This window comes from Geotrypetes seraphini, chromosome 7 (assembly GCF_902459505.1).
Source record: "Geotrypetes seraphini chromosome 7, aGeoSer1.1, whole genome shotgun sequence".
Taxonomy (NCBI): Eukaryota; Metazoa; Chordata; class Amphibia; order Gymnophiona; family Dermophiidae; genus Geotrypetes; species Geotrypetes seraphini.
Genome location: NC_047090.1, coordinates 149,685,467 through 149,709,519, shown reverse-complemented (window position 1 = coordinate 149,709,519; position 24,053 = coordinate 149,685,467). Strand labels below are relative to the sequence as shown.

The window sequence follows — 24,053 nt, the reverse complement described above, 5'->3', positions numbered from 1 at the left end:
TTGTAAACTGATTTCGAGCTTTATTATATGAAGAAGACCCGGTCTATAAATTCAAGTTTTAGTTTAGTCTAGTTTGAAACAGACTAGTTTGTGGGTGTACTGGGGATGGAGATGGCACTTGGCCAGTTCAGTGCCAACATTCAGCTCTTTAACCTGCTAAAGTAGCCCCATAACTAGAACTGAAATTCACTTTAGCCAGTCAAGTGCTAAGGTTTGGCTAAGTTTTATGCGGTGCCCAGATATGGCCCGGCCTATCTGTGGTGGCAAAAAACACTGACCACCATCAAATGAATATCCACCCCAATATTTTTAATGAGCCAGCCTTTGCATGGGATTAAAAACTCACTATTGAAAGTTCTCTCTTGGATATTAAGCAATATAAACCTTGTTCTTGAGATAGAAAATGATTGATCCTGTGCTATCACCTATGAACAAAAGCAGAATCTCTTATAATAAAACCCTAAGCGGCGCATGCGCACTCTTATCGGCGTGCTTCCATGATCCGTAGGTACTTGGCCGGCAAGAGTGCGCATGTGCGCTTACTACGGCCCCAGAGAAATTTTAAAATGCGGCACTCCCTGCAATGGCACATTCTGCACGGCGGTTTCCCCAGATTAAAAAAGAGACTACGGCGGTGGGAGATAATAGGGGAAGTCAAATAAGTCAGCTGTTTGCAACGGCCCCGCATTCGCGGTCTCGCTGGCTCCCTTGCTGGGGTTTTTCGCGGTGGCGGCTCCTCTTGCGTCCGGCCCTGTGTCCGAGGCTTCTCTGGGGCCTGGCTCCCATGGAGATGTTGTTTTTCTATTTGGGGCTGCGACGGCGACTTCTCTCGGGAGCCGCACCAGCGTCGGAGACCTCTCTGACGTCACAACATCAGAGACAAGGCTTCCGATGCTGGTGCGCCTCTTGAGGGAGGCTGCTGCCGCGGCTTTGGACAGAGGGGTAGCATTTTCGTGGGAGCCGGCCTTTGGAGAGGCTTGGGACGCGAGGACGGATGCGGGAGGGGCTGCAGCTGCAAAGGGCTTTGGTGGGGAAGCCAGCCAGACCGCAAGTGTGGGACCGTTGTAAGCGCGGACCGGTCGAGGAGCTGCCACTGCCGAGGCTTTGAAATTGCTCTCCCACTGTCACTCCCTCCCGCCACGGCTCCGCCTCTGCCCAGGTTCAAAAGCAGGAGAGGCGGTCAGCCTGCACTCCCTCTCTCGCTCCTAAATCGTAGACGGGCTCAAAAGTTACATTACACAGCTTTCATCGCCCTGAGCCCCCCCCTTTTTTTTTTTTTCTTTCCGCTCCCTAGATCGAGACTGCAATGAGTTTCTCTAAAGAGTCTAGATTGTCTCTCCGATTAAATGTTAACATTTCACATCTAGCACCCTTTAATCTAACGGGCTTAAACACTAGTATAAATAATAAAACTATAAACTATTGTATTTCAAGATGGCAATACGTAAATAGACAGAAATAATTCACATGTACCGCAAGTCCGTTGCATGTTTTAAAAGTTATTCTATGACGATACATAATGAAAGTCTTTTGTACAGTTGCATGTCTGATATACACATGTTTATGTTCGTGTTTATTAAAATTGGATCCAATCTGGAACTAAGAAAGCCATGAGCTCACACAAGCTAAGTTTAAGCTTTATTTTTTTTTTTTTTGGGGGGGGGGGGGCGAAGATATACACACTATTTGATTTTTACAGACACTATATATGATTTGTTGGGCATGATGTTGGCCATCCTTTTTTATACCTAAGGACCCTAATTCTATAAGAGACTCCTAAAGTTAAGCGTCTATATCAGAGCATCTAGGTGCCTAACTTAATTTTCTTAATTGGCTCAACCCAGCATTGATAATTACATTACATTAGTGATTTCTATTCCGCCATTACCTTGCGGTTCAAGGCGGATTATTCCAAACTAAAACAAGAATTACATTTCAACTTTGAAGTAATAGATTAAACGATGAGATAATTGAAAGCGCCATTAAAAAATAATTGAAAATCCATTTTAAAAATGAGTTCGCCAGTATGCGTCTACACCGAGGCACCTACCATCAAGTAGGCGTGGTTAGGGGGTGAATTCAGAGCAGATTTGGGGCAGAGTTTGGGCATGTTTTGATCTAGGCCAGGGGTGTCAAAGTCCCTCCTCGAGGGCCACAATCCAGTCGGGTTTTCAGGATTTCCCCAATGAATATGCATGAGCTCTATTTGCATGCACTGCTTTCATTATATGCTAACAGATCTCATTGCATATTCATTGGGGAAATCCTGAAAACCCGACTGGATTGTGGCCCTCGAGGAGGGACTTTGACACCTCTGATCTAGGCACACTCATTTAGGCCAAGACAACCCTGGCCTAAATGGTAGACACCAGTAGGCGCTGAATCCTTAGGCGCACTAAGACCACCTAGTAGATGACAGACAATCGTGCTTAATGGTGCCTTCAAGTTAGGCATCGTTTACAGAACAAGGACCTCAGTGCGCGTTAACCTTTTCCTATCGTGTGTCCTGGATGACGGGACATTCCAAAAATGCCGTTGCCATCGTGGATAAACAGTCTGTATGGACTAATAAAGAGCCAGGAACACAAAATATTTGAATTTACAGACTTATGACTTATTTACATTATGTTTACAATAGCCGTAAATGATAACGGTGAATAATACAAAAACTTTGCTAAAATAATTACGATTCGAACCAGCGTAACGTAAAATTTATTACGATAGGAAAAGGTTAATGTTTGTTAGCACACACTAAGGTGTCCTTTTATTAAGGTGTGCTGATTTAGCGCACCATTATATTCTTTGGGCGCCTTAGCATTTAGCGCACGCTAATCTTTAGCGTGCCTCAATAAAAGGACCCCTTTTAGTAAAAGGGCCTCAAATGTGATAAGACTGTAGTTTCATCCCCATGGTTTGGGGAGGTAAAGTTTGTGCGCACACGCACGGGATACACTTTTAACTACCACAAAACCTTTATTTATTTATTTACAGGATCCTGAGTCTGTTCCCTCACAGCCCAGGGAGAAAATTATTCTCAGTTCATATGAACAGTTTCAGCCAGACCCAGGAATATATTTCACAGCTATCAACAACTGTTTCACCTGGTACAGACCATCTTTCTCACTTTTAAGTGTCGTCAGCTCAGTCAAGGCTGCTGCCTCAGCCATGTCCAGGGGAAAGCCCAAGAGTCCTTTTCTCCTCCAAGGACCTCTCTCTCTTCACTCTTTCCCCAGTGCTCCTCATAGCCCTTAGCCGGGGAGAGTGCCCTTTTATAGAGCACACTGAGCTCAGGGAAGCCTCTTCCTTTTGGGACTCTTCCTCTCACAGGACCCCGCTGAATGAATTCCAGACTGGGCATATGAATCTCTCCCTGCCTGGGTTCCACCCCATGAGTCAGCAGGGTAGCCTGTTCATGCAATTCAGCGCCACCTGCTGGATGAAGGTTGAGCTCTGAGCTACAGAGCTCAGTGCATCCTGGTCCCTGTAATTTACCCACTAATGGCCAAGTGCCCTCTGCTGCCCATTGATTAAATAATAGTATCATTCATGAGGGAGAATCCCTAACTCCCTCACATTCAATCAAGCTACAACTGGGATAATGCCCTGTGCCAGCCAAGTAGTAACAAATCTTTGGTAAGTGATGTTTGAACTTTCAACTCCTCTTTAGAAATAATTAATTCCACTAACTGCTTCGGTTCAAAAAACATAGAAATTTTATTTTCATAAAGTTATAAATTACAGGGAAAACACATTTTAAAAGGCTAATCCCCACAGCCTAAGCTCTAGGACGCAATACCAAAAACTCTTTATCTTCTTTGTATAGAATCAGATAAGAGGAAAACTTCTAATTTTTGAAGCCAAAACCAATTAGTAACATAGTAGATGATGTCAGATAAAGATCTGTATGGTCCATTCAGTCTGCTCAACAAGATAAACTCATAGCATAAGTAAGATGTGCTACCACAAATGTATGCTTGATCTTGATTGGTCTTTGCCATTGGACAACTACTGGAACTGTCATTGAAGCCCTGCTCTAGCCCTCCCAAATTTCTTTAGATAAGGACACAGACCATAGAAGTCTGCCGAGCAGTGGCTTTGCTTCTTAATTAGTGGTGTTTATGTTTATGCGGTATGCTCCTGCATTTTACTGACCTAAGCGGTTTACAATGTATCAAACTAAAATGAAATTAGGTACTTGAGAAAACCTACCCTAATTGTCCCAAAGGCTCACAATCTAGCTATATCCAATGTGGTGTTGCCATCTAATCAGTGCTAAGCTTGTTTGCTTCCATGCGTTCCATATACGATTCCTTTGCGTTTATCCCATGCATTTTTAAATTTTATTTCTGTTTTCATTTCCACCTCCCATGGGAGAGCTTTCCAGGCATCTACCATCCTCTCCTTGAAGAACTACTTTCTAATGTTATTCCAAGTCAGTCCCCCTGTAATTTAACTTCATGTCCTCTAGTTTTACCACCTTCCTTCCTCTCCGTTACACAAAAATACAACCTCAGAACTTCAATACAGTCTGGTTCTAAAGCAAATATTACTGTCAAAGTTGTCTCTTGGGAAACCATTCTCAGTGAAGACTCCCAAAATTTTGACTCAGCTTAGCCCTGTCTGGTCCAACACAGCTTGGCAAAGACAGATATTGAGATGTAATAAAAGTTGGGAGTGTCTCAGAGGGCCTTTACAGAACCTCACGTAAATACTTGCAAACCATATTCAAAGAGGTAATCATTGGAGATTTTGGAAAATTCCAAAAAGTGAAAGGTATGTTTCTCTACATTGATTCTCTAAATATTCCATCCTCCTGTGCGGAAAAGCTTTAACCGTAACCATTACTCCATTCAATTCTTGCTTCTCTTCCAAAGCCACTGAATTTAACAGAATGCTGATCTAAAGTTTGGGAGCGGACCCCACAACATTCTCAGAAACAACTGATAACACTGGCAACAAACTTAAAAACCACTTTTAGTAAAGAAGAATTAAGACATCCCAACATGATCCCAAAGTCACTGCAGTTGGTTGCTGCAGAACTTCAAGTATTGATAAAGAAACAACTTCTCCCATTTGAGCTGAGTTTCTTCCGTATCTCTACCTAGTTGGTCACCAGCTGAAACAAAGCTATTCCTGGGTGAAGAAGCAACAGCCAAGGTTTCCTCCATAAGTGTTTGTAAAGGCAGGGAATACCTTGCTTGAATCATGCAAGCGGTGATCAGGCATGTGCTTCTTTGTTGTAGCAGAGCCAGACTCTCTATACATGACTCAAAGAAGCCCTGCTCATGCTGCTACTCAAAGCACATCTCTCTGAGCTGGCTGAAGGAGGAACTGAACCTGATACACAGCAGGGATCTGAAATCAATCCAGTGTGGCTTGTCCCAAGGCCAGGGAAGAAGTCGGAGCCAGATGATACCACTGGTTCTTCCCTTCCTCTTCTCCATCTCAAGGAGGGATCCGAATGGCCCTGGTATTCAGCCAAATAGGAAAGACAGGGAGCTCCCACCAAGCATCTACTCAAGCTGCCAACTTGGCCCCAGCATTAACCTACATTGAACATCCCTAACTATATTCCATGATAAATCCCATCATTCTAGCACAGAAGATTTTATACCACAACATGTTCTCAGTAAAGATGGACTTTGAGGTCTGGATTTACAAACAAGTCACCTTACATTATGCACCAGCTTCTGCCTAAATCACATTACCAGTGCCTAATGTAAGTGGCTTAATTGAGTTTAAGTGGCACGAGAATTGGTCGCACCATTAAAACTCAATTAAAAAAGCCACCGCTACATGGCCTGAGGGACCAGTGCCTGGGTCTCTCATGCTAGTGATGCATAATGACACCGAAGCCCAGAAATGGGCATGTTTAGGGGTGACACCAGACTTCAGTATCACTATGCACCACTGGCTGTGATTCTGACAGGTCCCTAGGCACTATAAATATAGACCTGGCCTATTTCCTGTGTCCAGGGTCCCTGCTCACTGTCTGGAATTGGCGCCTGTCCATATTGACACAGGACAGGCACCGCTTACAGGATCAGCCCATTAGTCCATATTAAGTTGCTTTTGTTTAGAACACTGTATCGGAGCAAGATCCTAATATGAGTTAAGAGTCATAATACCTCAGAGCTGTGTGTGCTCAGCCTAGACTCAAACAACTTTTGATCCATAAAAACTAGTTGATTTAATTCACCACCAATATATTAATGCTGTTGAACATAAAATCGGTGTCTTCATAAGTTTGTTCTATTCTCTGCTTCCAAAAATAATGACCTTTTAAGAACGTCTTCTCCAGCAGAGAAGTAGTCAAAACATTTTTGTTTCTTTAAGAATGTTCTACATTTTTTTTAACTTCCGTTTTATGGCATTTAATTTTAATGCACTTTAAGGGCTCCTTTTACTAAGCTGCGTTAGCGTTTGTAGCGCACGCAGCATTTTAGCGCGCGCTACACCTGCGCTACGCAGCTCCAAATAATTCCAGCTCAATGCTGGCGTTAAGGTCTAGCGCGTGCGGAAATTTAGCGCGCGCTATTCCGCGCGTTAAAGACCTAACGCGGTTTTGTAAAAGGAGCCCTAAAACATTTTACGATCACAATATACAATAAAGGTATAATATTATTCCATATTTTAAGAAAAAGTGAAGGCTCATTGGCTTAGTTAATTGATCCTTACCCTTCAACAAGTGAAAGTCTAGTCTCTTCCCACAGATTTTCAATATATCCATACTGCAGTTCTGCTCCTTTTCCCTTCTCTTTCTGGGTTTTTAGAAGATTATCAACCATTTCTTTGAGGCATTCTTTAACGGGACTATAGGAACTCAGTTTCCTTTCCAGATCAGTTAGAGACTTTATCCTGTTAGAAAATAGAACAGAATGTGATCACATCCTGGAACATAAAGCCGATGATTGTCTAACCTTATTATAAATTGTGTGTAGGGTTTCTGTTCTCAGGTGTTTATAAACTGCAAACTTACACACACCCTTTTATGAAGCCATGTTAGGCTTTTTTAATCGCCTGCCGCGGTGGTAAAAACTCCGACACCCATGAGTTTTTACCGATGCGGCCGGCGATAATAAAAAAAAAAGCCTAATGCAGCTTCATAAAAAGGGGGGGGGAGGGTGTTAGGTTGTCTTTTCTAGCTAAGCAGGAGTTCTGTGAAGGAGCAGGAGCAGCATGGAGCATTCAGCGCAGCTCCCTGCGCTAATAATCTCTATCATGGTTCAGTAGAAGGGGGGTATATTTTTTTAATATATTATTTAAACATTTATATACAGCCTAAAAACTAGGCACTTTACAATCAACATACAAATTAATTTAAAACAATACATCATATATCTAACAAAAGTTGCTGCTACCCACTTTGCTGCTCATATTCATGTTATTCACATAAATGCACAATCAACCATATATCCTCTGACGTCTAAATAATTTATGAAATGCAGAATTTACAATACAGGAAAAGTAAACAAACAAGGGGAAAGGGAATGAGGACTTGTATACCGCCTTTTTGTGGCTTTGGTATTTCAAAGCAGTGGGCTCTGGAGGATTAAGTGACTTGCCCAGAGTCACAAGGAACAGCACTGGGATTTGATCTCACAACCTCTGGGTGCAGAGGCAGCAGCTCTACCAGTGAGCCATACCTTCAGTCTGTCCTAGTATGGCAATTCTTATGCTCTTATGTGAGCTGAGTATAGGACAATCACTGATGAAGTTGGCTCTTAGGCATTGGTGGAATGAGGCATTATGACATCACAGTCTTAGCTCTGGAATGTTGCTACTCTTTGGGTTTCTGCCAGGAACTTGGGATCTGGGTTGACCACTGTTGGAAACAGGATACTGGGCTTAATGAAAGGGAAAAGGAATAGGGAGGGACTTTTTGTGGCTTTGGCATTTCAAAGCTGACATTCAAAGCGGTGGGCACTGGAGGATTAAGTGATTTGCCTGGGGTCACAAGGAGTAGCACTGGGATTTGATCTCACAACCTCTGGGTGCAGAGGCAGCAGCTCTACCAGCGAGCCAATATATTGCATCCCATAATCAATCAAGCTCTAAATAAGTTATAGCTTAAAGCAGTGGTGCCCTAATCAACAGCAGCTGGAGTCACTAAAGTAGAGCTATTCCCCTTCGCTTTGGACCTTCACTGGGGCGGCCAAGCATGAGGGCTGTGGGTCAGTGAATGTCCACAGATCTTGCTGCCCTGCTCCTATGTGGCCTTCCTACTTTACCCTCATGCACAGCACTATGTTTATCAGATTCTTGAAATCCTGCCTTTGCTCAGCACAGGTTAAAGTGGCTTATGATAAAATGTTATAGAAAGGAACAACAAAATAAGACAGGAAAGAAATGATACATAGGAGGACTTAAAATTTAAATATTAAAGTAGTCACCCTGGATATTGCAAAAAAGAGTAGGCCTCACGGTGCGCATGAAGGAATTGAGAGAGATTAAGAAACCCTCAGACTGGTCTGGGAGTTTGAGCAAGAATAACCCTAAAAGCGTGTGCTTTTAACAGTGTCTTAAATTTTTAGAAGGATAATTCTTATCTAAGGTAAGGTTAAGGTGACCATACATCCTTTTTTGAACGGGACCGTCCCGTTTTTAGATCCCCTGTTCCGTTGTCCCCACACACAGCTTCGGGATGCCAAAATGTCCCGTTTTCAGAGACAGCGTCCCGAAGCTGTGTGCGGGGACAAAGGGACATGCGATTGCTTCCCCCTCCCACCCTGCCGCACCAAAGCTAGCCTCTCCGCCTTCCTTCTCTCCAGCGCCTGATTCAACCCCCCTGTCCGCCGCCGCCGCTGCTGCTGCTTGCCGCCCAGAAGCCTTCTTCCCGACATCAATTCTGACGTCAGAGAGGAAGTTCCAGCCCAGCCAGGCAGCGATTGGCTGGCCCGAACTTCCTCTCCGATGTCAGAATTGACGTCGGGGAGGGAGGGGGGGAGAGAAGACTTGTAAGCCTGACGCTTGTGCAGTGCAGTCGCTGCATGCGCCTTGAATTTACTGGGTCAGGGAAGCATGGTGTGTGGGGGCAGGGGAAGCAGGGTGGCTTGTCTTGTCTTGTTGGGGGCAGGGGAAGCAGGGTGGCTTGGCTTGGCTTGTCGGGGGCAGGGGAAGCAGGGTGGTTTGGCTAGGGTGTGTTGGGGAAGCAGGGTGGCTTGGCTTGTCGGGGGGGGGGCAGGGGAAGTAGGCTGCATCAGGGAAGCAGGGTGGCTTGAGGGGGCAAGAAGAGAGAAAGAAACGAAAGAGAGGATGCACAATCAGAAGGAAGTGCAACCAGAGACTCATGAAATCACCAGATAACAAAGGAAGGAAAAATTATTTTATTTTAAATTTAGTGATCAAAATGTGTCACATTTGAGAATTTATATCTGCTGTCTATATTTTTGCACTATATTTAATGGAATCCGGAGAATCTGTGAAGGATTCAGAATCCGGGGGGGGGGGGAGGAATGGATCTGGGGGTCCTGTCCCGTTTTGAGGAAAAAAATAAATGGTTACGTTAGGTATGGTGGCAAATTATTCCAAAGAAAAGGCGAGATGAAAAAGAATGTTGATCCACGAGTAGACTCATATCAAGCTATTTTGGGGAAGGAAGCACTAGTTAGTGAGAGTCTAAGGAGCGTAGGGGATGGAACAGTATATAGGGAAAGGTAACAGAGGAAAGGTAACAGAGGAGAGATAAGATGTTGAACCGAGATGAAGGGCCTTGTGAGTGAGGCTTAGGGTCTTACATTGATGAGGATCTGTGAACACACACAGCTTTGTGCTGTCTGCTGCTGCTGTTGCTGCCATAACTGCTTCTGCCTTCATGCTTTGGATACATGGGGAAGAAGGGAGTGGAGGTCTGCTATTTATTTTTTTGTTTTAATCTCTATTAATTTTCAAAACTAATACAAAGTGCCAGAAATTATATAGACATTAATAATCAACGTAAGCACTTAAATTCCATCAATAACAATGCATAAGAAAAATACCCCCCCCCCCTCTCATCCAACAATTTAATCAAAAAATAAACCAAAGAGATATTTCCCCACCCACCCTGTCCTGGATATGTATAAAAATAAACAAAAATAAAATAAAAGACAACTATGTTGAAGTAACAAAAGATGTCAATGGGCCCCAAACCAAATTTAAAAAATTGCTATGCCCCAACATATCAGCATTCATCTTTTCATATTTGTAACCTACACATAAACTGGCCCACCAAAAAGAAAAGTTGAGGCGGTCGCAATTTTTCCAATTGGTCTGCTATTTAGCTGCCATCTTTATCCAAGGTTACATGAGTTTTTAAGCATTACAATGGGGGTCAACAAACTGGATAAAAGTTTGGGAAATACCATGTTAAAGAGAGAGGGACCAGAAACAAAAGAAAGAAAAGACCAACCTTAGTTGAACAGCATGAATTGTTGGGTCCTTTAATCTGATTTTGCTAAACTGATTATATATGTCCCCAATGTTTTTGAGGAGTTCACCGTGCGTTGTGAAAAATATCTCCTGCAGTTCTTCCTGCTTCTTCCTCTCTTCTTTTGCCAAGATGCAGCGAAGGATATTTTCAACTTTTTCAGACACTTCCGTAATGTGGTTTTCACACGATGTCGCGCCTCCACTTTCTGGATCGTCCATGGAGATTTCCACAGCCTTCATCATTTCATCCAAGCTTTTGGCTTCCACTTTCATCAGGGAAATCTCTTTTTGCACTGCTTCAATCTTCAACCGGTTTTCTCGCAAGTCTGGCGCATCCGTGGCTACATCCTTTGCTGCTGTTGCTGCTGAAAGCTGAGCTGCTCTGAGCCTGGACAAGAAATCTTCAAGACTTCTCAGGACAGTTTCGTTGCTTTGCAATTTCTGATTTGTCTCTTCAAACTTCTTTTTATACTGCAGCGTGATGTTGCGTGTCATTTGTCGGTCTTCAGAGCTGATATTGCCTGCCGTTTCTACTTCAGAGGAATCCAGTTTGGTACACAATTCAATCTGATCATCAACAGACTTTTGAACATCCTGAAATCAATCAGAAGAAGAATATAACTAAGAATGACATACTGTGTTTGATTTTGTTGCATTCAAGGTAAATTAACACATCATTGCTGTAAGACACACACTATTCATAATTTTAGGCTTCAGCATGATAATAGCTCAACAGTCCCTAAAAAACTGTAACAGGGAACCAAAAAGTCAAAATAGATGGACCAAGGTGTAGAAGACTGTTATACAGCACTCTAAGTACAAGAGATTGTCCAGTAGAGGTATGCGTCTTGTCAGGAGAATCAAATTATCAATAAGCCCCTGATTTAAAATAATATTGATTTTTTTTTGGTATATAATCCGCTATAATAAAACCCTTAGCGTGCATGCGCACTTCAGTCTTCATGATCCCTGCGTCCATGATCTATGCTTCTGTGCCTCCGCATGCGCAGTAGAGTAGAACTCTGCCTGTGGCGGTTTGCCCATCGCCCTCCCTCGGTGACGCTGCAAGCATCACGCTGCCGACCGCATGGGTCCCTGTCCCACCCCCGAAAAGGCCCGCCGACCAACCCACTCCTCCTGCGGCCCGGAGCACCTACCCGACAACCCTGGACACTGAGCTCCACAGACACCAGTTCCCCGTGGCCCAGCAGAGGCCCCGCACCAGAGTGAACTCGCGCTGCCACCCAGAACTCCCCCACCTCTGCTGACCCGAGCCCTGGCCTGTCCCACAGGACGCCCCCGGCAATCCTGGCCCACAATAGCCGGCTTGGACCCGAAGCAGAGGAGACACCGGAACGCCAACAATGCAACAGGTACTCTAATGATGCTGGATGGGGAGAAAAAGGTGGAAATAGGAAAGGTAAAAGGGGAAATGGGAATATAGGTAGGTAAAAAGAAAGAAGGGCTAATGCTGGACAGGAGGAGCAGGGAAGGGGTGCTGTTGGACGGGGGGGGGGAGGTTAAAGGAAGGGAGAAGGGCTATTGCTGGACAGGGGGGGAGAGACAGAAAGAAAGACAGACAGAAAGAAAGGGGTCCAGGAAGAGCGAAAGAAAGACAGACATACAGAAAGAAAGAAAGAAATGCCTAAGTCTACACATCTATTCTAGCACCCGTTAATGTAACGAGCTAAAAAACTAGTGCACTATATACCAATAAAAAAAGAGTACTATGTTGTAAGCTTTCAAATTATCTATATTGAAATTATTTATCTTTTTTTTACTCAAATATTTTGCTATCAGTTTTACTTTTACTAACACTAATTGCCAATGGCAATATATATATTTGACTTACCTTCAGCTCTTGGAAAATGGAACCAATATTTGTCAACGTGAACTGCTCTGTATCATTTTTGTGGAGCTGTTCATTGGACTCGCACAGAAGAACTGCTTCACTGTCTATAGGTAAAAGAATTTCTAGAGTGCTCCTCAAAGACTTCATTCTATAAAGAAAAGTACATTCCAATCACATTATCAGCACAAATGATATTTAATTAGCAGTTTGCATTGTAAATGGTTTTCAAGGCTATGTATAATCAAATTACAAAATTAAAATCAAAATATTTATGCAAACTTTTCATTTTGGGATTGTTTCATTTCAATTGCTATGTTCTGGAGGGCACCAAGTGAGAAAAGAAAACCAAACAGCAAATATAAATATCACCGAGTAGGGCCTTCACACACTCTGTAATCCATCAGTGCTGAACAATTATCCTGACAGAACTCAAGAGAAGAATGAAAAGAAGGTAATACTATTTTAAGACAAAGGCTACTGAGAAATTAAGTCCTAGGCCCCAATGCTCAAAAGCTTTCCATGGCAGTAAGACTTGTTAAAGCAGTCTTACTAGCACAGAAAGCTCTCCTCCCAGTGCACATAAAGGTCCTCCATGGCTGCAACCAATCATCATAGCAGCCACCGAGAACCCTATGCATATGCATTACAAGGAAGCACATTATATTCTTATGAGCTTCCTTGTGATGCACAAACGGGAACACCCCCCAGCACCAAATAATTAGTGCTGATCTTTTCCGGCAGCTCTTGAGCTGGGCCTGCTGGCTTAGTTGCAAAGGACATTTTTGTGTTTTTTTAATAGGCACAACTGTTGTGCGTGTGTTACACATGCACAGCAGCTACACCCATTAAAAAAAAGTCCACAGCGCAGAAGGGAGTAACCCCCATCCCCCTCCTGCCGAGCCCACCAGCTCAAAGACCCTCCCCTCACCTGGCTGTATGGGCCATGACCCCTCTCCTGAAACTCCTCCCGACGCATCCCTACCTTTTTCTTGAAAGATCAGAAGGAAGGATGTCCACTCCCTCCTGCCTCAAGGCCCACCTCTTCAAAATGGTGGCCTTGCCCCTCCCCAGTGCATCCTGGGATATACTGGGAAGGGCCTAAATGCCATATAAGGAGAGTTCTGTGGCTCTGCTGATCGGGGATTTCCCTGCTATGATCAGCTGAGCTTCAGACAACAACAAACGGATCACTTTTAGAGTTATCCAACCTACATGGTGGTGGTGGTGGAGAGGTAACAGTGGGATTGATGAAGAACAAAAGTAAGTGTGAAAACCTAACTGGTTAAATGATCCTTGGGGACTGAATTGAGAAACGCTGCTCTAAGAAGCCAGACAGTATTCTTTTACCAAATGTTTCTAAAATCTATCACTATAAGCACCCAATTATTGAAGTTAATTAGCACTCATTAGATAATTAGAAACATAGAAACATGATGGCAGATAAAGGCCAAATGGCCCATCCAGTCTGCCCATCCGCAGTAACCATTATCTTTCTCTCTCTGAGAGATCTCACGTGCCTATCCCAGGCCCTTTTGAATTCAGACACAGTCTCTGTCTCCACCCCCTCTTCCGGGAGACTGTTCCACGCATCTACCACCCTTTCCATAAAAAAGGATTTCCTTAGATTACTTCGGAGCCTATCACCTCTTAACTTCATCCTATGTCCTCTCATTGCAGAGTTTCCTTTCAAATGAAAGAGACTCGACTCATGCACATTTATATTATGTAGGTATTTAAACGATTATCATATCTCCCCTCTCCCGCCTTTCCTCTGAAGTATACAGATTGAGATCTTTAAGTCTGTCTCCATAGGCCTTATGATGAAGACCACACACCATTTTAGTAGCCTTCCTCTGGACCCACTCCATCCTTTTTATATCTTTTTGAAGATGCAGCCTCCAGAATTCTACACAATATTCTAAATGAGGTCTCACCAAAGACTTATACAGGAGCATCACTACTGCCTTTTTCCTACTGGCCACACCTCACCCTATGCAACCTAGCATTAATTAGTGTATGCATCTCAGGGGTTCATCCAAATTTTGGCATGCAAATCTAGCCACCATGTATAGGATCCAATGGACAATGCTTATTATATGTATAAAATTGTTTCCAAATTGCCCTATTAGTGAATAATTTCTCTAATATAAAATGCAAAATAAAGCAATATGAAGCTGTAACATACCGGCTGGTTAGCACTGCACAAAATTGTAGCCATTCCTTGTTTAATCTGGTTCTTTGTTCAGCTATTCTTGTCTTCTCCACATCTTCCACATGCTTTTCAACCAAACAGGATGTCTTTTCAAACTCTTTCCAGTAAGAATTAGTTTTAATTTCTAAAGTCTGAACAAAGTATAGTGCACAGGTTTAATGGCAACTAGCAAACTGCCAAAAAGATTCACAGAAAGAACCCCACCCCCATAAAAAGTAGAAAAATCTAAGAAGCCAAAGTATGGCACAGAACATAAACATGGTTTAAGTTTCTGTTCCAGTCCACATTTTAGTAAAGCTATCACATTGCTTCAGCCTCCCCCTCCCCCCCAAAACCTTTGTATATCATTTTATATTTATTCTCTGCAAAACATGAAGCAATAAATCCATTTTTCAGAGCATCTATCGTAGCTTTTATGCACATCACCTTGTTATCTTCCCAAGGAAAGGTGATTAATTAAATTATAATAAATCATAAATACAGTGCAACTGATTCAAAGTGCCTAAATTAGATTAACACACACTCACCTGCAGCTCTTTAAGTTTACTCTGAATGGATTCAACATTCTGTGCTTTGTTGGGAAGTTCAGAATCAAATATTCCTTTGCTGCTTTCTAAGAGAAGTTCCAGATTGGACTTGTTTGCATCATAGCTGTAAAACAAATAGGGTGATTACTAGCCCCGGTCATTTTAATTTTATATAAAAGCCACACGAATATACTGTAGACTCGGTCTAATCATGGGCTATGAAACAAAGAACACGACTGCAAGGAATAACCACACAGCAGTGGTTTTCAATCCGGTCCTTAGGAGACACCCAGCTAGAAAAACTTTCAACACCTTCGGTACTGAATATGCATCAGATAGATTTCCGTACAACAGGCGCAGTTTGCACATGCAATTTAACGCCATAACACGCCAATTTTCAATAATAATTAGGTACAATCATTTATTGATGTTAACTTGAATTAGTGCATGCATCTTTTAGTTACTGTTCTATAACAATTTAAGTGCAGATCCACAAAGGGAGGGGTCAAGGGCATTCCTAGAATTTGCATGCAGTGTTACAGAATTAGGCGGTGACCCGTCAAATCCACACACGACATTAGCACTCCGACAAATGCGCACCAACAATTGCACACACGACAAATGTGCACACTACGGTGGATACTATTTTGTCTCTTTGAGGGTTACAAAGTAACCCTCTTTTTTGAGGGGGTGGGGAACCCCCCCAGTACACTTACAAGATTCACTTCCTATCTAGTGTTAGGGTAAGGTTTACATATGATTATAGGAACCCTTTACATAACTGCATTATCTGGAAGGCCCTGATTTGTTTAGACTCCTTAGGCCCCATCCCTTGGGAGGGGCCTGAGGAGTCTGAGCAAATCAGGACCTTCCAGATATCTACTTCTGGCAGTTCTGGCAATTGACAGGGCGTCATTGTCATGTGCATACTTGTCCTCAATTGACGGGGCGCCATTGTCGTGCACTTACTTGTCTGCAATTGAAGGGGCGCTATTGTCCTGCGCGCATTTGTCGATGTACCAAATTAGGCAGATCTGCACCAAGGAGTTTACACCAGGTTTCAGTTGGAGTAAATCCTCTTTTCCAGAATGGTGCAGAAGATCCTGCCACTAAATGCTTATCTATAAACAGCACCCGACTCAGCACCATTTTTAGAACAGCGCTTAGTGCTCACGTTTTCAGCACCATATGCAGAATTCAATCCCATACATCTTGGTAAACAAGTGCGTTTTACAAGCACCTTTAAGTTTATATATGATGGTCAGCAGCTGCACTCAGTAGCCAATAAATAGATTCAATTTAAAATGCTGGCTACCATTTGTTCAAAGAAGCTTTCAAAATTTAGGGCTCCTTTTACAAAGGTGCATTAGGGCCTTAACACGTGGAATAGCGCGCGCTACAATGCCACCCGCACGCTAGCCGCTACCGTCTCCTCTTGAGCAGGCGGTAGTTTTTCGGGTAGCGCACACTAATCCAGTGTGTGCACTAAAAATGCTAGCGCACCTTTGTAAAAGGATCCCTTGTATTCCTTCTTGCAACAATTTATCCAAAGAAGCAAGAGGCAGTATTTACCCTCCTTGTGTTTTTCCCTTTAATGTTTTCTTTGCTTTTCAAATGTATTTCTTCCCCATCTGCCTACCGTTTCTTGTCAGTCCAGTCTAGATTAGAGGTCTGCACGGGAACGGGGATCATGGGAATCCTGCGGGTCCTGCGGGAATATCCCCTAACCCACGGGACTCCTACGGAGACCCCCCTCTGGCCCAAGAGACTCCCATGGGGATGTAAGGCTTTGGAAGCAGGGTTCGTCCATATAATATAATGGACACGTCAGCCTTATTAAAAGAGGGGGTTTATAAGTTAATTACCTGAACAAAAAACAAAAAAAGGGTTCCACCAAAGAGATTCCACAAGTAAAACAGCAGCGCAAGCACAAAAGAAACTGTGGAATTGATGATCCTGTCAGAAGTAATTGTTGCTTTTTATGAAGGCGGGCGGGCTTGGAGGTAATTCCTTGCGAGGATGGGTGAGGATGGAGAGGATCCTGACGGGGATAGGTGGGGATGAAGAGGATTCTGGCAGGGATGGGTGGGATTTCTGTCCCCGCGCAACTCTCTAGTCTAGACTGTATAGCACCATGTACACCATTAATTTAATGTTGTTTTATCTCTCTTTTGTAATTTTTTGTATTGTTATCGGCGTTTTTACTTTTTACCCCTTACTTACTTGTAAACTCGCTTAGAAACGCGATAAGCGACAGAATCAAATTTTAATAAAAACTTGAAACTGAAAACTATCCCGTATATTCTGATATCGTTTGCCTACCTCTGTAACAGTATCTGTAGAGGAAGCTCCTTTTCTTTCTCCTGCTTTGCTAAATCTCCCCCGTTTGGATGCTTCACTTCCGTTTCCACAGCTGTAGCAGTTAACGCTTCTGAAGCCTAAATAAAACAAGTCAAATTAAAATGAGCAACAAGTTTCTTGGAGTTAGACATCCACTAAAAGAAAAAAAAAAAAAAAGCGCATCAGAAAAGAAAGAAACCAACGCACACTGAAAGAAAACTGTAGCTTGCTAAACTTAGAGCTCCTTTTACAAAGGTGTGTTAGGGCCTTTACGCGCGCTAAATTGTTGCGCACGCTAGACCTTAATGCCAGCATTGAGCTGGCGTTATTCTAGAAGCGTACCGCACGGTTTAGCGCACGGTAATTTTGTGCATGCGCTAAAAACGCTAGCGCACCTTAGTCAAAAGAGCCCTTAAACAGGTTCATAGACAACAACGCGGAAGACAAAGGCGCGCGCCGAAGAAAATTACTGTTCTTAGGGGCTCCGATGGGGGGTTTTGTTGGGGAGCACCCCCAGTTTACTTAATACAAATCGCACCGGCGTTGTGGGGGGTTTGGGGGATTGTAACCCCCCACATTTTACTGTAAACTTAGCTTTTTCCCTAAAAACAGAGAAAAAGTGAAGTTTTCAGTAAAATGTGGGGGGTTACAACCCCCCAAACACCCCACAACGTGGCGCGATCTGTATTAAGTAAAGTGGGGGGGTTCCCCCCCCCCCCCGTCAGAGCCCTAAAAACAGTAATTTTCTTCGGCACGCACCTCCACGTTGCGCTCAATTGTCTGCTCGCGCCTTTGTCCCGGCGCGCTTTTGACCTGACACCCCTTAAACATTGCTCATCAGAAGTCTACACACCCATTTTAAGAGATATGGAGCCCTAATCCTACATTGTTTAAGTTCTGCAGCTCAGTAACTACTCCTCTGAAATGATACATTGCAAATTAGGAATAGGTTAACCATTTCATATTTGAACTGTTTCAGGACTCTGGGTTGAATACCATCCAGTCCTGGTGATTTTTTGCTCTCGAGTTTGCCAATTTGATCTTTTATATCTTCTAGACTTACAGAGGTGTGCTTTAACTGTTCCAAATCATTACCATCAAGGAAAGTTTCCGGTGTTGGGATGACCCCCAACATTCTTCTCAATACCTGAGCATACCTGTATAGAGTCACCCTTTTTGTCATGTTTGTCTGTCATAATTAGATTGTAAGCTCTTTTGAGAGGGGACAGTCTCTTGCATTTTAATGTACAGCACTGCATGTGGCTGGTAGCGCTATAGAAATAAGCAGCAGTAGTGGTAACATACCTCTGGGGAAACGCACAGCCCATTTGTTATCAAAGAATCAACCACACCATTCTCCATCTTTACTCCACTTTCAGAAATAGGCAGAAGCGGCTTTCTAAGGATCAAAACAATATTCCCAATTAAATAAGTGCCTAAGTGCCATGAAGGCTCCGATGACCCAGCTAAACATCATGCAATAATTTCGACAAACTAGAAGCTCATCCCCAAAGAATGTTACATCATGCAATACTTGCCTAGTCTTAGACGTACTGCTCCTGCCAGTACGAGGCAGTAATTTACTGCGCACTGTTGCAGCATGTTGCTGTAGATCGTCTTTCTTTTTCTCACACTCTGCAACGAGTGCCTCTGCTTCTTTGCGAGCGTCAGGCCTCGTTACTTGGCTACGCATCTCTCTAATCAATTGCAAGCGTTGATCGAGCTGACCCAGCATGACCTGCTGAGAAAAGACAGCCCTCAGAAATAGGAAAAAAAATGCAACAGAAAACTGCATGACGCTGCAACAAATAACCCGTAACCATTAATGAGCACTAGAAATTAGAGCCCTGGATGATGGTAAAACTCAAACAAGAGGTAAGAGACACATTGCGTGGAATAAACTTGCCATTGAACATGTGCTCTAGTAGATTCAGTATTTGCACAGCATGCGGGTGTGCTTTCATAATAGGGTGTCTACTAGGAATGTGCAGGAAGAAAACATTTTCCCCCTCTTTTACAAAGGTGCGCTATGCTTTTTAGCGCGTACTAAATATTAGCGTGCGCTAAACATGCGCTACACACTAATGCATGCAAGTTATCCTATGCACGCGTTGGCAGTTAGCGCACGCGTTGATTCAGCTCGTGCTAAATCTGCGCTAAAATGCTTTGCGCACCTTTGTAAAAGAGGGCCTTTATTTTATTTGTTTTTTTTTTAATTATTTATATTCCGCATATCCTACAATTCTATGCGGATTACAAATTATTCAGGTCCTCAAGCATTTTTCCCTAACTGTCCCGGTGGGCTCACACTCTATCTAATGTACCTGGGGCAATGGGGGATTAAGGGCTCCTTTTATCAAGGCGCGCTAAGGGGGTTAGCGCGTCGGACATTTTATCACGCGCTAACCCCCGCGGCAAGCCTAAAAACTAACGCCTCGTCAGTGGAGAGTAGTGATGTGCCCATTGCTGGTGATAGCGATGGGCACATGCGCAGAATAAACACAAAAAGAAAAAAACAAACCAAAAAAACAACAGTGGGAGAGATGTTCAATCACCGAGCCAGTCTTCAAGAGCGGCGTTGGCTTTTAGTGACAAAAATCAGCGACCGGTTCATGGGTGCTGGTACAGTTACAGCACTGTTTAAAACTCCAGCAGCAGGAGAAATGCCCACTCTCTCCCGCTGCCAAGCAAACCCCCCCCCCCCCCGCAACACACACACACTCTCTCTCTTCCCCTCCATCAGTATCAGTATCTCCCTCCTACCTCTCTTCCCCCTTCCTTACATTCTGCCCCCCTCTTTCTCCTTTCACTTCCCCCTTCCATCATCTCCCAACTATCTCACCCCTCTTCCATCCAGGTTTCAGTCTCCCTCCTTCTATACAGCTTATTCTCCCTTCCTGTTTCCATCCAGCATCTCCCTCTTTCCCCTTCCATCAATATTTCCATCCTCTTTGTATTTCTTCCCTTCCATGCGTCTGCCCCTCTCTCCCCCTCACTTTCCAGCCAGCATCTCCCCTTTCACTTCCCCCATGCCATCATCTCTCTCCTCTGTACCCCACTCCTTGTCTGCTCACTTTCTCCCTGCTCTATCTAGAATCTATCTTCCCACTTCTATACAAAATCTACCCTTTCTCTCCCCCACCCCAAATCATTTCCACCCGTTTCTGCTCCCTCTCTCTCTCTTCCCACCCCACTTCTACCAGTGTCTACCCCTCTCATCCTACCAGCATCTGCCCCCTCTCTCCCACCCAACCCATATCCACCAGCGCTTGCCCCCTCTCTGTCTCCTAACTCACAATCACCATTCGAGCAGGGACTCTTTCCTTTATGACTCTGTACAGTACTGTGTACATCTGGAAGCACTCTAGAAATAATAGTAGTACTTGTAATAGTAATATACAGGTCAGAAGTTAAGGAAAGTGGTTTCTTTTACCTTGTGTTCCTCTTTTTCATCTCTACTGAGGAATTCTCCCTCTTTTTCCATTTGCTTCTTGAGTTTTAAAAATATTTCATCAAATTTCCCTTTTTCAATCCTTATTTTTAATTGAAGAATATAGGATGAAATTTCAGAATGTACAGCCTGAACATATACAAAAAAAAGTAGTTACACAGACCAATTATTTGTATTAAGTCATAGTTGCATAAAATTGGGTAGCACAGAACAGGCTTGATCAAAATTAGAAAGATTTTACCAGGCAGTAAAAGAAGAGGGTAATTTTATGAGGAGGCACCTAGTTTTAGGCATAAGGATGAACATAAATGGAAGTATTTCAGTTATTTACATACGCACATATATCATGACATACTGTATGTGCATAAATGAGCTCTCTTTCTAAGGGTACAATTCTATAACTCAAGGATGTGATTTTAGGTGGCAGGGGCGCCAGCTCAGAAATAAATACCTGGAATGTCTTCCCAGAGCAGGTGGTGGAAATGAAAACAGTAAAGAGTAGCTCGAGAGCTTCTCGACGGGCGTATTGTAACACGGGGTTGGGAGGCCAGTGTTTCGCTCGCGAGACATGTTGGGGGGGAATGTAATAGGGGAGAGTTAGGGAGGAAATAGAGGAGGAGTGGTTCATGCCAAAAGGCTGGAAATGATTGGGCCAGTGGGGTGATTGACGGCGCGGGGGAGGTGATAAAGCCGGGATCTTGGAGGACTCAGTTTTTCTAGGGTCCTCCAGGGAGATTTTTCCCCCACCCGCCCGTCCTTGTATTGGTGGCTATGGTAGCTTGGGAGGGCAGGTCCCCAGAGCTACTGGGTGCTGAGGCTCATCCGGCGATGAGCGGTGGGCCGGCTGGGAGCCATGCCTTGGGGCCAGGTGACCTGGTTAAAGGGTCATGAGGTCCTGCCACCCCTCAGACTCTTGCTGTTTGTGGCGGGGTAGGGAGCAATATGTTGATGTTTACACCAGGTAGCTCGGAAGGAGCTTGCTGATGTTGTTCAATTGATGTTTAATGTGTTAATAATGTTAATATATGCAAAGTTAATTTATTTGCTATTGTGGATTAATAAAAAGCTGTGGCTATGTTCCATAATACTGTGTGTTGTCTTATTAGTTGGGACAGGAGGAAGGGTGGGTGTGTGTATGGGCGGCAGTAGGGACTATCCAGATTCCACTGTTACAGAATTTAAGAATGCATGGGACAAACACAAAGGAATCCAGTGTGAAAAGAATGGAACCACACAAACTTAAAAGTGATTAGATAGCGATTGAAGTAATTGGAAAGCAGGGCCAGTGCCGGGCAGACTTCTACAGTCTATGCCAGGGTCATCAACCTTTTAAAAGCAGAGTCATTTTATCCTAAATGTTTGACCCAAGATTTACAAAGAGCTGTAATGGGTAGAGAAGGGGGATTGAGATATGATTTTAATGTGATATGGGTATGTATGCATGTAACACAAAAACAAAACTTCAAGTACTTACAGAAAATAAAGAAAAATAATTTAATGAGACTTTATCTCTTTCTCTCCCCATGTACCATCTCTCCCTCCCCTCCAACCCTATGCCCATATCTCCCTCCCCTCCACCCTTATATCTATATCTCCCGCTTCCCCATGCACTATTACACTGAAATTCAAATAACAGAGATATAATATGTCAGCATAATACTTATTAAACATCTAATAAGCACGCACATAGATATGATGCTAATAATGCTTTTCTACAAAGAAGAAACAAAAACCAATGTGGAGAAATTATGTTCCTGAGATGGACTTTATTAATTTTTCCTGAATTATGTGGATTTAATGATAATTTCTAATTTCATATTTTTTCTTGTGTTTTGATTTTGATTGTCAAAATTATAAAACCAATAAAGAAATATAAAAAAAGAAAAAATATTAAAACAATATTAAAACTTGGCAAACCACATAAAAACCTCTAGAACACAGTCCGCTGAAAAGCTTTGGACCCTGGATCCAACACGGTCTGTGTTTCGACAGAATGGGCTCCTTTTACAAAGGTATGCTAGCGTTTTTAGCGCACGCACCAGATTAGTGCGCGCTACCTGAAAAACTACCGCCTGCTCAAGAGGAGGCCGTAGCGGCTAGCGCGCCCAGCATTTTAGCGGACGCTATTCCGTGTGTTAAGGCCCTAACGCACCTTTGTAAAAGGAGCCCAATGTCTTTTTCAGGGGTCCCTTTGAAGTCCTATGGTACAGATACGTGGATAAAAATGCCAGTTGGAAATAAACTGATCCGTAAAAGCTGTGTGCAGGACATGGGCAAATATATAGATGGGGACAAGATGAGTGATACAGAGTGTATTGGGATAAATGGGTGGCTAAAGTCAAGGCAAGTTCTTTGTACTATTGAACAAACTACAAGGAACTGGTCTAAGTTACAGAGTATGTAGCAAGCTAGTCCAGGTGCAGAATGAGTGTATAGTCAGTCATCTTATGTATTAAAGGCTTTCACTTGCTTCCTGTTGTAGCCACACTGGGAATAAATTCCAGTTCAAAAAAGATAATCACGTAGCTGGACAACGTCCTTGATCTTCCTGCAATACTTTTTAGTAAAGAATGCCTATTCTGCCACTTTCATACCTATTTTCAAAAATCAGTACATAATAAAACAATAAACCTTTTCTGCATGCTCACTTACTTCCCATCTATTTTGGAGATGCAGGCTCACTTCTTGCACATTTATCTTTTGATGAGTGCTTTGGATACTTTTCATTTGGTTGGCTGCCTTCAAAAACTCATCAAGGCTCCTAGTGTCAAAGCTGCCACATATTTCCTGGAAAAAAGCAACCACATATATGTGAATTATGAGCACATAAGTATATTTTGACAATACACTGACTATACACATGGGTTTCCTTTATCTACTGTTTACTTTTTCATTTCAAAGTTTCAAGTTTTATAAAAAAAATTTGATTATATTGCATTATCATGTTTCTAAACGATGCACAAATTAAAAATAAGGGAATGACAAACAGTGTGTTTGGGGGGAACAAAAAGACTTAAATGCAGACACACAAAGTGACATTAAGCATAAGGGAAGTAGGAGGAACTACAATGAGTAAAGAAAAGGAAAACATAGAGGGGAAGAATAGTAGGTTAAGCCGTACCTAAGTTAGTGGGCTCGTGGCTTTTAAGATTCAAATGCGTCTTTAAAAAAGAAAATATTTTAGTTTTCCTTTAAATTTGTCTAGGTTAGTTTCTTCTCTCAAATATGCTGGAAACAAGTTCCATATTTGAAGGGCCGTTA

General features: G+C 43.1%; 1 protein-coding gene across 7 annotated transcripts in view; it reads right to left on the bottom strand.

Moving 5' to 3' along the window:
• The window catches only part of SYNE2 (spectrin repeat containing nuclear envelope protein 2), a 654,322-nt gene that overhangs the window by 472,333 nt on the left and 157,936 nt on the right, over positions 1 to 24,053 (bottom strand). For 6 of the 7 annotated variants that reach the window (XM_033952730.1, XM_033952735.1, XM_033952736.1 and 3 more), the window contains 10 exons: positions 23,445 to 23,579; positions 20,775 to 20,921; positions 18,880 to 19,082; positions 18,647 to 18,740; positions 17,324 to 17,439; positions 15,002 to 15,125; positions 14,448 to 14,605; positions 12,263 to 12,410; positions 10,391 to 11,004; positions 6,679 to 6,858 (listed from right to left, as the gene is read on the bottom strand). In XM_033952730.1, coding sequence (XP_033808621.1) covers positions 6,679 to 6,858; positions 10,391 to 11,004; positions 12,263 to 12,410; positions 14,448 to 14,605; positions 15,002 to 15,125; positions 17,324 to 17,439; positions 18,647 to 18,740; positions 18,880 to 19,082; positions 20,775 to 20,921; positions 23,445 to 23,579 — 1,919 coding nt within the window. The remainder of the gene's footprint in view (positions 1 to 6,678; positions 6,859 to 10,390; positions 11,005 to 12,262; positions 12,411 to 14,447; positions 14,606 to 15,001; positions 15,126 to 17,323; positions 17,440 to 18,646; positions 18,741 to 18,879; positions 19,083 to 20,774; positions 20,922 to 23,444; positions 23,580 to 24,053) is intronic. The other variant, XM_033952734.1, reaches the window with a different exon arrangement.